Raw genomic sequence first — 14521 nt, 5'->3', positions numbered from 1 at the left:
TTTTAACATTCATTTTGATATAAGTTTCAATCCTCGCCAGAATTCATTGCTTTAATATTTAATTAACTTTTTCGATTGTATTCCATCAAAAGAGATGGTTCTTATTAACGCGCTTCAAGCAAAAGTGATCACAGTCGACAGCTGCCAAATAGAGGACTATTTTGTATGAAATGGTTTTTACAGTGTTGTACAGTTATGTGTGTCAAGTTTCAGTACCTTATGCTTGAAGTGCGTTGTTATTTTACATAGATCTATCGAAATATTCAAGTTATGTAAGATACTTCGAAAGGAATAGTAGATAGAGAACTGGCTCCAAAGGTAGTTAAAAAGTTTTGCGAGTAGAAATATGGCTATCTGTGCGTATCGTTCTACGTTTCGCTATAGGTGTCCGCATGTGTCCCATTATGTTTAAATACTTACAACATACACGAGGTATATACGGGGCTGATTGCAGCAGTTTGCCATATCATAACATACATCCTAATAGAAACATTTCCATAATTCTATAATTTAAGTACGGAAAATTTCTTAAGCAAAAGAAAATTTTAATAATTCTGTCTAAGAGCACCCCTCCGATAAAATTGTATTAACCAATTTTCCGTATACAGCCAAACATAGGGTATATCACAAAAATCGATTTGAATTTTCCACATAGAACGATATCGCATTATTGAGTAAATCTAATCCCCAATTTATTTCAACATTTTCATTAAAGACGTTTCAATTATGTATGTAAAGCGACTGTCAAAGAGTAATGGTGGAAACCACCTCCATCAAAGAGCATCGCAACGTTACGATTTTATGAAACACACATCGACATGTTGCACAGTAACCACTGTTCTCGTACCCACATATGCTCGTCTCATATACATAGAACGTATACAATTCCAGTTCCATATTATGGATTTAAGCATAAAATAATTAATGTTGGTTCTAATTTAAAATGTAAAGAAAACCGCAAATATATCATCGGTTGTAAGGGGAAAATGTTTCGCATTCACTACCAATATCATAGTCGTATCTTCACTTAATATTACAGTGTGTCGAAAAAGAACAAACGATTTTCTAAACTATACTTTACCGTTTTACATAATTCATAACTAGTTAGGTTGCTTACATTGTGTCTTCTTACATTCAATTTATATGCATACCGGGTGCTTCCAATGCAACATTTCACTGTAATAATAAATAGAAAATTTGCTTTGTTCGTAGTCGTTGTCGTCGGAGGAAAGACTAAATTATAACTGAAATATGCAATAATAGTGACAAAACATTTTAGTTATACAACACAGATGATCAAAATGGGCTTTTTATGCTAAAGAAAATGGTGCAGTTGCACAAAGAGAAACAATATGCAAACACCAGGTATGTGAATGTCAATTTCTATGATCAACAGATGTCGTTGTTTTGGTTTAATAATAGTAACTAGCCGTTGAAATTGTGAATGATTGACTTGATGTAGAGTGACCACCAATAAAGACTTGACTTTTCATTTTCATGTTTCCTCAATCAATACAAAGTGCACAATCACATAGAAACTCGAAGGGCTTTTTAAGGCAATTTCGCAAGTTGTCGTCCAAACACCAAACAGGTACACATGTAATTTTTATGCAAAGAGCCGAAAACCAGTGAAATCTCAAAAATTACCCTCATTTTCGGCTCCGAAGCATGAAAAAGGATTGACTTGATAGAAAGACAGTAAATTCGACAGTAACTGTCGTATCTCATAATGGCAGCAAAGTCTGACGTCTTATGCGTTATATTCAATTCTTTATTTTAGCTTCGGCTACAAGACTCATTGCAAAAAGCCATGACCTGTGAGTCATTTAGTAAGAGCTTATCATTCACTTAAAATTCAAATTCTAGGGTGCACCAACGGCGTCAATAAACTTAAATCCATCTAGCACTCACATTTGAATGTTTTTCTGTGACTCGACCATTTTTGTCATCAATTATTAAAGTTATTGCCGTCATTAATTTTTATCTGACGCATTTCATTTCACATTACCAGCGATATGTACCACTTAGACAACAAATTAAGACTTTTTTTCGGTATTTTGATTGAATTAAGTCATTAAGAAACTTCTCGCAAAACAATCACTGGTATACATCACCCAGAAACACTCAGACCTCCCCAAACCTACATGCCACTCTTGATACATCTAACACACATACACACAAAAAGCACATATAAACTTTTGGATGATGTTATCTGAGTAGGAGAGAGAGACTTTATATGTGTCCTCAAAAAAAATATTGTTAGACTTTGGTTTGGTGAACACATCCCCAAGTTTTGTTGTTTGTTTGATGTACAAAGATGAAACTTTTCACTTTGTACCAAGAAATCAAATTCAACCTTACAGAATGTACCGATATATTATACAAAATGCTTTGAGAGCAATGAGGGAAAGGTTACCGTGTATTTAGTGTCTTTAGTGTAGTGGAACGGATTTGGTGTAGCAAAATAACAGAGTGATTCCGAAGGTATTCAAACCAATTATTGCTGACTGACATAGGATTTATACAAATTTCAATATTTCTCTGGCTATCCTAATCCTAAGACATTGCACAAAATTTAGTATTGTTCTTATAACGAGCCTTACTTCTCAAATTTGGAGACAATTGTGTTACAGTTGCTAATGTTATTTGAATTGCGTAGTAAGCTATGTCTCAGCCTTAGCGCCATCTGTGTTTGATCTGATCAGCTGATGATAAGAATTCTATTTTTCACAAAATATAAAGAAAATAAATGATCCAGCAATGAAAAACGCCTCTTCTACGTATTTCAGGTAGAAATAATATTACAGAATGCAAGTTCGCTTTTATAAGGCGATGTACTTAACGTTTAAATTATATAGTACGGTAACCCTACTCGATATGGTATTCATGGTATGTATGTAATATCATTCAGATTTGAACTCTTCTCCTACAGAATGTTGATTGGATCGATAGATGATTTATTTTCATTTTCATAATAACTCTTTGCATGCTTCTGTGAACTTTAGAATATTTTAAACTTCTTATTCATATACCTGTCAGTTTGAGGTTCGTGTACTTCTATACCTCTTATAGATATATCGGTTATTAGTTCGTTAGCGCTATGTTTTTCGTGTTGGAATGTATTGGTAAGATCAATAAGAGGGAAAAAAATCGTGGCCATTAGAAAAATATTCGACTGAATGCATATATTCGACTGAATAGATCCATTAATTTTTAAATATTTTTTTAAACCAAATTTAGGTTTTTCTTAAGACTTTGAATAAATTCGGTAAAATATGGAAATACAAAAACTGGAATCGATAACTCATGACTTTGAGCATTATAAATAAACCTTTATTTCTCTGTGTGGACATAAGTCTGCCTTGAATAGTTAATTAGTGACAAAAGTTACAGGAAAAACTTCAGTGGCTTGAATTTCCTTCAGCTGGTCCAAGATACAAACAACAGTACACTATTTCACACCGTATAAGCGCATTATTGTTTGTTTATGTGGACTAGCTGCAAAACAGCTGAAGTAAATTTGTCAAATTTTACTGACGTCGACTGTCAACTGTGCACGACACAAAATATTACAATATTTAAGTAGAGGTCTAAAGGCAGTAAACTCGCATTTGAAGTCGTCTATTTGAATTATGACTGAAAATATTTTTGTTATTCTGCTAGAGAGTGCTATGAAAATCTTAAATATCGCCCATCAATTCGGCTAACCAACACCCCAATTTTATACAATAAATTTCGTCTACTATGGAGAAATTATCAACGCACTTCAAGCAAAAGTGCTTTAAATGACAGTTGCCAAACAGAGTATGATTTTTTTCATGCTTGAAGTGCGCTGATTTTATGCATGGAAAGTGACTTGACGTTAAATTGGAATGAACTAATAATAGTATATTACTTCCGAGGTTCCAAGTTGTGTATTTGATAAGTGGGGTGCTCCCCACTTGTCAAATAACAACTTGGAACCTCGTAAGTACAATGCTTTACGTGATTAGGCAATGTAAATGAAAATGAAACATGCCGTAACACGTAAAATACAATATTTGCATGGAACTGCCAAATTGCTTAATCTCGTTTTTATTGTTTGTAAAACATCCTCTCGCCTCTGAAACTTATGTGTCTTCGGATAAAAATGTGATTTTCTTATCTAATTGTAAATTGTTATCCCGGAACCACAGTTTCCACTTACAAATCTCAGTTGCCATACAGAATGCTAAATCGAAAGAGTTAAAAGAAGATAGCATCAAAATACTCATCATTAGAAGAGAACAGTTTATTATTTTCAGTTTGAATTTGATTGTCAACCTGATATGACCGTACCCCGTGTCTGTCTCACGGTATTTTGCACAATTTTTATTCTAAACGACACAAGAAATGGCAACCATCAATCAACGATTAAAACAAAAATCCAGCAATGCTAAGACCTCTGAATATTTTGTCTTTCTACCGAACAATTTGACTGAGATCAGTTCTATATCAAGCAATGATAATGATCCGAAGTTTCGTGGCGCCATTGCAGCAAAGAATACGGGCAATGCTTGTTTTGAAAATGATCGGTACGAAGATGCCATTCAGCACTACAATAAGGCGATTGACATTCTTGAAGGAATGGATTCAAAGTCAGGTGTAGTTCTATTGGGTGTTTGTTATCAAAATCGTGCCACAGCTTATGCTACACAGAAAAATTTTACGGCCGCAATTCTGGATGCTTCTAAGGCAGTTGAGTTAAACGAACACTATTCGAAGGCTTATTATCGTCGAGCGATGTGTTACTACGTTCAGAAGAGATATTATCGGGCTCTACAAGACATCATGCAGGCTTGCGTGCTGGAACGCTTCAGAAATAAGCTCTATATCAATACGGCTGTAGAAATCGTTGCCGAAATTGGTAGGTCAAATTTCTATCGGCATCGTTGACGATTAATTGGAAATAGGATTCGTTCTGAACATTCGTTTCAGATAAGGATCCTGAGTTCATCCAGTGGAGGAGAGCGTATGACGAAATGGATGCTGCATCGTTATTTTGCGATTTATGCTTGAATCGGCATATGCGATTCGTGAAAAACTGTGGCGTCTTTGAACCGATAAGTGTGCCGGTCCCAGATAATCCGGACAACAAACCATTAACCGGATATCTTCGCGCAATGGCAGGCATCAAGGATTTAAACATTACTGAGATTATGGCTGGCTGTGACGAGGAAATTTTGTTAAAGGGAAAACACTTAGCACAAAGTTACATTCTTCAAGCTTACATGAGTTCGGTGGTGATTCAGTCACCGGCTACTGTAAACGACGATTTGCAACGAGATATGAAACGAATGAATGATATCATTTCGGATGTGACAATTCCTGAAACTGTAAAAGATCAAGCGAAATTGTGTCGTGCCAATCTCTACAACCGCAACGGTCGATTCGTAGAGGCCGATCGTGATTTGAAATCACTCGAAGACCAATATGGCAACACCGGTTTGTTCAATGTGATCAAAAGCTGTGCACTGTTTCAATTCGCTGTGAAGGATGACCGTTTCTTCAAGTCTCTGGAGAAATGCGCTAACATTCTTCCCGATGTCTACGATCTCCAATTTCAAATGGCGCGCGCAAAATCAAATTACATTTCGGATGAGCTCGCTTCATTGGGTTTCATGATGCGCTCGTTGGAATATTTAATCGAACGTTTTCCATTGGAACTTACGCCTCGAGTTCTGTTGATCGGCTTCTACATCGAGCTGGACGTTAACAAGGCCAGTCGAATGCTCAGACAAGTCAGGAAAGATTTCCCGAATCGCTTGGGAGACATAATTTCGTTGTATGGCCAACTCCAGCCAACACATCCGTCTTGTGTCGGTTATTACAAACAAGCAATTCGAGCCCATAAGGACGATCCGAATTCCTTTGAGGGATTGCTCGAATACTTCGACACAACAACGTTTGAGTATGCAAAGGCAATTGAGGTGTGCACAAAGGCGATGTTCAATTTTTTGAAAGAAGACGATTTCAAAATAATGTTTGAACGACGTCAACAATTGCTGAAGAAAATAATTCATTACAAATTCTGGGATAAATTGTAAGCGGAGAGACATGTCTGTGTTATGTTTGACACAAATGATTGTCATGTTTGTATTTTGGTTTGACAAGATAAGCAGAATCTTTTATGTATGCCAGTAATGTTACTTTTAATTGAGTGATTTTTTCTTGTAAACTGCAAAAATGAAATAAATGTTCGAATAAAAACGAGATCGCATTTATCAATTTGTCTGGAAACATAAAATGAAGCAGTTTACTATGGGTGTGATGTGTGAACATTAACAGTGTAACATTACGAATTTCTTAAAAGATAATCCAATATAAGGCAAAATTGGACAAGTCATTGATTGGCTTAAAGGTCACCTAGGACCTGCCAGAATTTAAAAATGCCTAAGTCAAATTACTGCTTCGCGACAACTAACCTCCCTAAGCACTACTGCAAAGTAAAATCCTGTTCATTTAATACAGTTAGAGGCACTGAACTTTCAGCATGAATTTGCTTCAACTGTTTTTCAGCTGATTCACACATACAATCAAAACTGTTTATAATTGTTCACACGGTTGAAGCTGCTACACGCACTGCGTGGTAGTGGTAAAGCCGTATAAAAACGTATAAACAGTTGTGATTGTGTGGATCAGATGAAAAGCAGCTGAAAAAATTTCATGTTGAAACTTCACTGTCTCTAACTGTAATATCATCATTTGTGATGAGAATCAAAAATTAGCCTCCCCTAACACTATACTTCGGAAGCAAAATACACATCTTCTAGAGTTTCGTAGACATGTGGCTTCACCCAATAATGTCAGAGAGCCTTTTTGGCAAAAGGTACAAATTATTATAATTACTGAACCTAATTACTGCAAAAACAGACTGCTCACAATAATGACGCGGCCAGTAAAAAAGCGATCTTTTCTAAAACAACTACAATTGAATTTCAAATTGACATAAATACTTTATGAAAACTAACGATCTTCTTTGCACAATTTAAAACCACAATTATTCATCAGACAGTAACAGTGACATTACCTTTTGTTTGTTAGCCCTTGTACGTTGCAATTTCGAGCTAATGTTAAATACTAAAGTTCGTTTGCATAAAAGAATAAAAGTAATGAAAATAAACGAAGCGCATCCGACCTATTTCGTTATTTCAACTTTCCCGTTTGTACTTTTTCTTTAGCTAGTAAAATTAATGCAAAATTAGTGTCACACTTCCACAATTTTTGTTCCTCTGTTGTACTTTCTGTTGAAGTGTTAATTCATGTTAGCAAAAGGTTAATTTGATGTAAATTGTTCGTCATTAAATTGTTCGGTGGTATATTTCACACACACACATTTTAGGGAAAAGTAATTCATCGTTGTAATTTGTAATTTACCAAAGCTTAAAGCTCTAAAAAAATCGCACTAATGCACAGAACACACAGCTCAGCGTTACATATTTTCTCCGTTCTTGACATTTTTCTGTATTTTTCTTTTTATTGATTTGTACGAACACCTTTTTATGAAAAGAAAAAAATTCACCGAACCGCACCATAAACGGCGGCTAAACTTTGTTGAGTGAAATTATGAAATATATCTTCACTCAACACACATATAATTTTAATAAATTTCCAACCCACGTAACCATCAAACACGATGAGGAAAAATTATGATTATTATTATTACGTGCTGGCCTGTTTTGATGATTTGAGTGATCAATTACCATTTCATAATGGAATTTTCACTTGAGCTTTAATGTGAAGTTAACTTTGAAGGAAGTTTTTAATGATGTTGTATGTAAAACTGTGTTAGGGCAAAGGGTACTATACCTATTTCATTATTAACGAGCTGATTCATCATATTTTCTATATTTTCTTTTTAAGTATCATGGATAATTTAATGGCAATCAAAACGCATAGATTTCGACTGTTTCATTAAAATGAAGAAACGAAGAAATTAGCTACAAATAAATTAAATGCCTAGGCAATTTAAATCCATAAAACGTGATATTTCACGTGATATTGAGGAGCTTCGTGAATGTGTGTGGACGGCAATGAAATGCACAACGTTGGCATTTTATGATGGAAAATGTGAAATATAAATGCGAATTGAACTTAGAAAGGAAAAAAAGATAGCAATTTGATGGACAGCTTCGATTAATAAAATTGGCATAAACTAATTACCGTTCTTGTAAAATTTATGGATCACTGTCGACAACGCAACGGTGCAAAACTAATTTAGTAATCAAAATCGACATTCCTTTTCAAAAGCTGTTAAAAGTAAATTGGGTGACAGTGTTTCAATTGCAAATTTTCACTTCGATTGAAAATTTTAGTGTATAACAGCGTATTCAGCTAAGGTGTATTGACAACTTTTATTGAAATGGAATCTTGATTAGTAGAAGTGAATTCCTAATATTGACTAGTTGACTAATTTTGGAAGAGGAAAAGAGGAAAAATTGCCCTTTATTTGGCTCGATTTTCAAACAAGCTCCAAACCAGTAGATATTTAAGTAATCTAATATTTATTTAGTTTATTCAGCGTATAGAACAGACTTAACATCACTTGGAGAAGATCTTAATTTTACTATTACATAACTAATATGTAAACAACTTTAATATTTTCGACTAAATCTCTTCACTGGTACTTCAGGCTCAAGCGGAAAGCGATTTTTTGTCTCAAAAAAGTGAACCTACGACTTTTTAAAACTTAGATCATAGACCAGATACCAGACTATAGTGGAAAATTTTAGGACTTAAGCATGCATTTGAAATTCTATGATTCATTATGGTTGGACGAGATGGAAGTAGACCCGGAACATTCTTTTAAAGCTCAGTTTTACTAATAATATACTTTTCCATAAAAAAAACCAACTTGGAACAGGAGAGGGATTATGGAGTCGGTTTTTTTCCTAATTCTACCTGATAGAGAACGGTTCGTCATTTTTCGAAAGATGTCGCTGCAACAAACGCACTATCAACAGAAAAATAATTACCTTTTTAATTGCCATACATTTTCTTGGAGATAACGGTTTGAAAAAACGTTTGCTATTGTTTCATCATATCATTTTTTTTCGCCAAGGCCCAATCTAAAAATTAATTAATTACTGTTCCAGATTCCTGAGGTCATGTGCTATACGATGGCATTTTATTTAACTAAAATTCGTCGACTAAAAAATTATTTATTTTTCTTTTGACACCAGGTTTGTTGCAGTGACATCTTTCAAAAAATTGCGAACCGTGTTCATCAGGAAGAATTGAGAACAGAGAACTGACGCCGTAATCACTCTCCAGATGAACAAATATGTCATCAACTCTAAACTACCTTAATAGAATGTTGAATTGATGCATCGTTTTTTTTTGCATTTAGAAGTAGGAAATGTAGACAAGCAAAATACTCGACATTGACTCTTTCGGGAATCGAATGTAATTGTAAATTGAAGGCAGTGCATTCAGAGCAGCAATACGGTTTTTCGATCAGAAACATATTTGTCAAATACGTTTCCATTTCCGTCTGAATTTCACTGTGTTCTTTAATATGATTTAATTTTTAACGGAAAGAATAATACTTCCATCGCCAATAAAATTGAGCCTTTTCATTTTGCAGTATTGAATAAAATACAATTTCCCGAAGGAAATTATCTCCTGGAACCGGGGTTTTTCCTTCGTATTTTTTTTTTGTTTTTGTTTTATTGTGTGGGGGTTTTATAATGCAATTTAATGGTTATGTATATGTATATTCCAAGAGCGAATCCTCTTAGCTCACATTTAATTTTTTTTTCGTTCAATTTGTTCGATTATTTTGTATAAATCGAAATGAAAATCAAAAACTTTTTAAAGAGCCACGAAGAAACAAAAATGTGCTGCGGTTGGAAAGCGTATCGATTTACGTTTTCTGCTCCTACATATTTTTAATTCTTTTTTTTCTGTGTAATTTTTCTCTGGTTTGTTGTTGATTCCCTTACTTTAGTTTTCTTTTATTTTCCCTTAACTTATGCTACTGTGTTTATAGGTAGGCTATATGGGTGTGTGTATACATTTGTATCGAGATATATACCGAAAAAGATTATATATAATTCTCTCAGATTTTTGATGTTTATCGTTTCGACCAGCAGCATTATAGTCGAGGGTTATTTTAAACGAAGGAAAATCGTGATAAAAAGGGTTGACATATGACATTCTCTCTATATATAACGTTTACCATTTTCGGTTACCATGACATTTAGATTAAATGTACCAAAAATATGGATTGTATAGAATGGAAGAATTATAATTCTAGATTATTGTTCATTTAACTTTGACATGAAATAAGGATTGTGTGTATGGTGGATGGCTGGTGCTGTACCCTATAGCAATATTACAGCGTTCCAAATTTGTACAGAACAAATATATAATCCGACAAAAGAAAGTTTTGTCCTTTGTGTGTTTATTTCTGACAAACAAACCATTTTCTTCGTCTTTTCATTTAAAACCCCTGGCACGATATGACTCTGCCATACCACCACCACCCCAAAACCTTTCTCTCTTTCACTCTTTCACACTATGTTATACCATCTCCATTCAGAGAAAATAAAAAGGATTTTCATTTCTCAAAATAAAATATAAATATTATACCCATCACCCTCATCTCGTCAGCATCTTTAGCCTTTTATATCAAAATAATAATACGATCTACGGTGTGTACACACAAATGTATTGTATAATAACAACACATCCATTCTGGCAAAATTTCGTAACATTATATTTTCTAAACTCAAACCACCCTCAAAAGGGCTTCATTTAAGGTCCTTAATTGCGGCGACAAAATGCTTTATTATGTTTCGCACGTTTGTGTGTAAAATAATGCCATAAAACGCATAATTTATTGTTATTCACTCATTCCACATATAACACACAAATGGTTACTTTGGTCGCCATCCATTCACACAAATGTAACGAATGTATAGATCCAAAAACACCATGGGCTCACACTCACAGCATTTCGCACCAAAACATACAAAATGTACAGTAACACAGTCACAGGAAAATTATGGTGTTTATGTAAGTTTTGTGTTTATTTTATCTTTCTGACACCCGATTTGGCACAAGTTTTAGGTATGTTTTATATTACGGAAAGCCGTAGTACACATCACAGACCCCCACAATATAAACTGTGAATTTTTGAAATGCGAAAAATATTTAGTTTTCCGCCTATTTCATAAACATGGTAGTGGAGAGAGCGAGCGGAGGTACACTTTTTGATATATATACGGAGACAAGGCTAGCAATTTATGTGGTTGTAGCAACATATGGTTTTGCCGGCTGTTTTTGGATAATCAAAAATGCATATACTTCGTTCGATAAAATTTGGATATGTAATGTATGTGGGAATTTCGGAATTTATAATTTGCCCAAGGCATGTGTCCGAATTTCATACAATGAAGATAAGATTAGGAACACACTGCATTGCTATTTTACTTTTACAATTGTCTTCTCAGTACATGAGCATTGTTCATTGCAATTTTACTGTGATTATTGAATAACACAATAACTTGCATTCTGCAATTCTGTAGCAGAAAACGTGTTTGATATTAACGAAACTAATTATTTTTTCCGTATTTTCGGAGTGGTCATTTGGGGTAATTGGGCTTCTCCTTAGTTTTCTTAAAATGAAATTAATCTTTCGATAGGCTCTTCCTAAGCATTCTGATTGAACCTGCTAGATCTTTACATCCAATAATTTTCAAAAGACGTAAATCTATAACTTCATAAATTTAACATAAAATTTATTAGACAGCATTTAGCAAAAGCTCATCTCTTATTTTTTAAGCATCACTGTCGATAACAGATGTCACCTTAAAAATATTAGCTCAATTGCTGTCAAAGCTTATAAGCGCTGATGAATGTATATTAACATTCTCATTGTAGCCTCGAGTCTAAAATCACCTTTTAAATATTTTGAAGGAATCCATATTAATTTAGATAAAGTCAACGACATCTGTTCTCACTTGATTGATCTGAAGTCGACAGGATCAAACAGTCGAAAACTTATAGATGCACTAAATACCATATGATCTAAATGTCTGATACACTAAATGCCAGATGTCCATTAGCCCTGTAAGAGCTCAAAGGCACATGTTAATACGTACTACCGCTACTTGATCCATATTACTTCTTATTTGGCCTAATTTACCAACGTTCAAATATTTGATTAATCTACCTCATCAAATTCTGAAGATAAAATATTTGATAAAATAGAAATAGAGACTGTTCTACCATAAACTCTAGTTGCTGGTTTAAGAATCGAATGATACATTCACTTACGAGCAGATCTACAATGAATTAATTACGACCAAAAAATAGTTAATTTCAAAACATTAAAAATGCTTCCAATTTTTGTAATTTTATGCACAAGTAATTTTTCCTCATAAACAGCAAACATTGATTGACGAATATGAACAACGAAAAGAAAATGAAATTGACTGCATGTGTACCAATCACGAGTAGCGGAACAAAAATGAAATATTGTTATGCGAGTATGATTGAGCAATTTAAATCATGCCTACGGGAACATATTGCCGGTACAGTCCGAACTGCAAGTCACCCACGAATCATAATTTTCGATGTAAATTGGAAAGCAGCAATTATTACCTCAAAACTTTTCCGGCGATTACAAAAATTGTATTTAATTGTAACCTGGTGTGTGTACACATTTGGATAAAATAAAAATATAAATCAAATTACATGATCGGTTCAATGGATAATATTTGAATAGGCTGTAAAACACTGTCCGGGAATGAATGATAGACAGAGATAATAAATATTCAATAAATATAAAAAAATGACACAAAATGCATCAAAAGCCAGTAACAACATCATTTAATTATAAATTCAACAACATCAATGAAAAAAAAAAAACAAATATAAATACGGGAAGCAATTCTATGTGAAAATACAATAAATGTGCAGTAAAGAGTTGAACAGAACGTTTAACTTCTCCAATAAAATATATTTCAAAAAAATGAGGAAAAAAATAATAGTTTGAGTTTAATAAACAGGAAATAAAAAAAACTTCCACTGAAACACGTACGATTTTATGCTAAAAATATGTTTGCTTGTTAGAAATAAAAAATAAAAATTTAGTCGAGATTGAATGCAACTCCGAAAATATGTAAAACAAACAAACTTTTCGGAACGAACAATTATCAAATTTCAACGACAACTCAATAACACGTTTACAACAACAATAATTGGAGTCTGTTTTACGAATTATGTGACAAATAAAAAAAAACATTACGAAAAACTTTCATGTACTAGCTTTTGAATACAAAAAGTGACATACCGATTCATATTCCTTCGCGAAGAGCCATTCTCTTCTATTCCAAGGGATACCTGTAAAAAACCGTAGTTTATGTATCTGAACGTATATATAACGACTACACACACATATGAGGCATTCCTCTTAAAAATGTGTTGTTAAATTGTAGAAAATATTTATAAATTATGTATTAGAGAGAAAAAAAAAGTTTATTTTACTAAAGGAATATAGAATTATTCAATGAAGGCTACGAGAGAAAACTGAAATGCATAATTCAGCAGTAAATTTTCAGTTTGCAAATATCTGCTCCTTCTAGCTATCATTAATCCTCGTCAATCTTTTGCTTTGAAAGGCAGAAAAAAAATGGAAATTGTGGAAAGCTTTTGAAATTCTAATTTGCTCTTTTCAAATTTTGTTTCAGATGTATAAAGAGTTAAAAGCAATTGAATTTAAGTTATTATTGAATTCACTTTGTTAATGTGTTCGCAGGTTTCATCTTTGTTGTTGAAATAAATGTAAATTAAATTTGGTTGTAAACATTTTAAAATGATTATTAAGATGGAATTGAACGGAGACAACCAAATTATTATTTGAGACACGTTTCTCTGATTTAATTTTTTATTACTTATACGTTTATTCAACCCAATTGTCCGCCAAATATACCTTGAAGTACTAGATTTACGTGAATGTGGTTACTTATTCAACTCTCAAATATCTTCCACCTAACATGCTAGCGCTTCAACGCCTAAAAATAGAATATTTGTGTGAAATTCTACAGTAGCTATTAAAATGGACAAATCTCGTCGCTACCTTACTCGAAGCGAGTCCCTTCCCTTCAAAAAAAAGACTACAACTTGTAGGAATTACGCAAATATAAATTGTGACTAATATTAGTTTATCGGGTACACTTACGGGATATAAGCCCTATTACAAGTGGCCGTATTAGCTGTAACTCTCGTATAAGTTACTATCCTGTAGCTTTGAGTTAAAACTATTGGGGTCGGTATAAGTTCACGATCTTCACCGATAAAATTTTAATTGAAGATGTTACTCCTCGTAAGAATTGCTGTTTTATTTTAAGCGGTGACTCTTTCATAATTATGTTATTGCGTTAGGTTTTCGAAAAACACTTGTGATGCTAATTGTTTTAATTCCCAAAGAACTAGCTATCTGGATTTAGACTGCAGACGATAATTATAATCATTTTTTGGATATGCATAGACTCAC

At 33.6% G+C, this 14521-nt stretch overlaps 2 protein-coding genes across 19 annotated transcripts in view; one reads left to right on the top strand and one right to left on the bottom strand.

Annotated features, from left to right (window-relative positions):
• Positions 1-14521, bottom strand: part of LOC119080723 (CUGBP Elav-like family member 4) — a 243266-nt gene that overhangs the window by 190288 nt on the left and 38457 nt on the right. For 5 of the 18 annotated variants that reach the window (XM_037189239.1, XM_037189224.1, XM_037189232.1 and 2 more), the window contains one exon: positions 13319-13368. The exons of the other annotated variants lie outside the window; for them this stretch is intronic. The gene's annotated coding sequence lies outside the window, so the exon portion shown is untranslated. The remainder of the gene's footprint in view (positions 1-13318; positions 13369-14521) is intronic. 18 annotated transcript variants of the gene reach the window in all.
• On the top strand, positions 4274-6231 carry LOC119080705 (mitochondrial import receptor subunit TOM70-like). Its single transcript, XM_037189164.1, has 2 exons — positions 4274-4885; positions 4957-6231. The coding sequence occupies exons 1-2, from the start codon at positions 4372-4374 to the stop codon at positions 6063-6065; spliced, it is 1623 nt and encodes a 540-aa protein (XP_037045059.1). The 5' UTR covers positions 4274-4371; the 3' UTR covers positions 6066-6231.

The sequence above is a fragment of the Bradysia coprophila genome, unplaced genomic scaffold, assembly GCF_014529535.1.
Source record: "Bradysia coprophila strain Holo2 unplaced genomic scaffold, BU_Bcop_v1 contig_350, whole genome shotgun sequence".
Lineage (NCBI taxonomy): Eukaryota > Metazoa > Arthropoda > Insecta > Diptera > Sciaridae > Bradysia > Bradysia coprophila.
The sequence above is the reverse complement of the archived record's forward strand: the minus strand, read 5'-3'. Positions and strand labels throughout refer to the sequence as shown.

What these genes read in the sequence shown, in the direction of transcription:
- LOC119080705 (XM_037189164.1), top strand. Translation starts at nt 4,372, where the DNA reads ATGGCAACCATCAATCAACGATTAAAACAAAAATCCAGCAATGCTAAG. An exon ending in AGAAATCGTTGCCGAAATTG is followed by an intron (nt 4,886 to 4,956) that starts GTAGGTCAAATT and finishes CATTCGTTTCAG; the next exon opens with ATAAGGATCCTGAGTTCATC.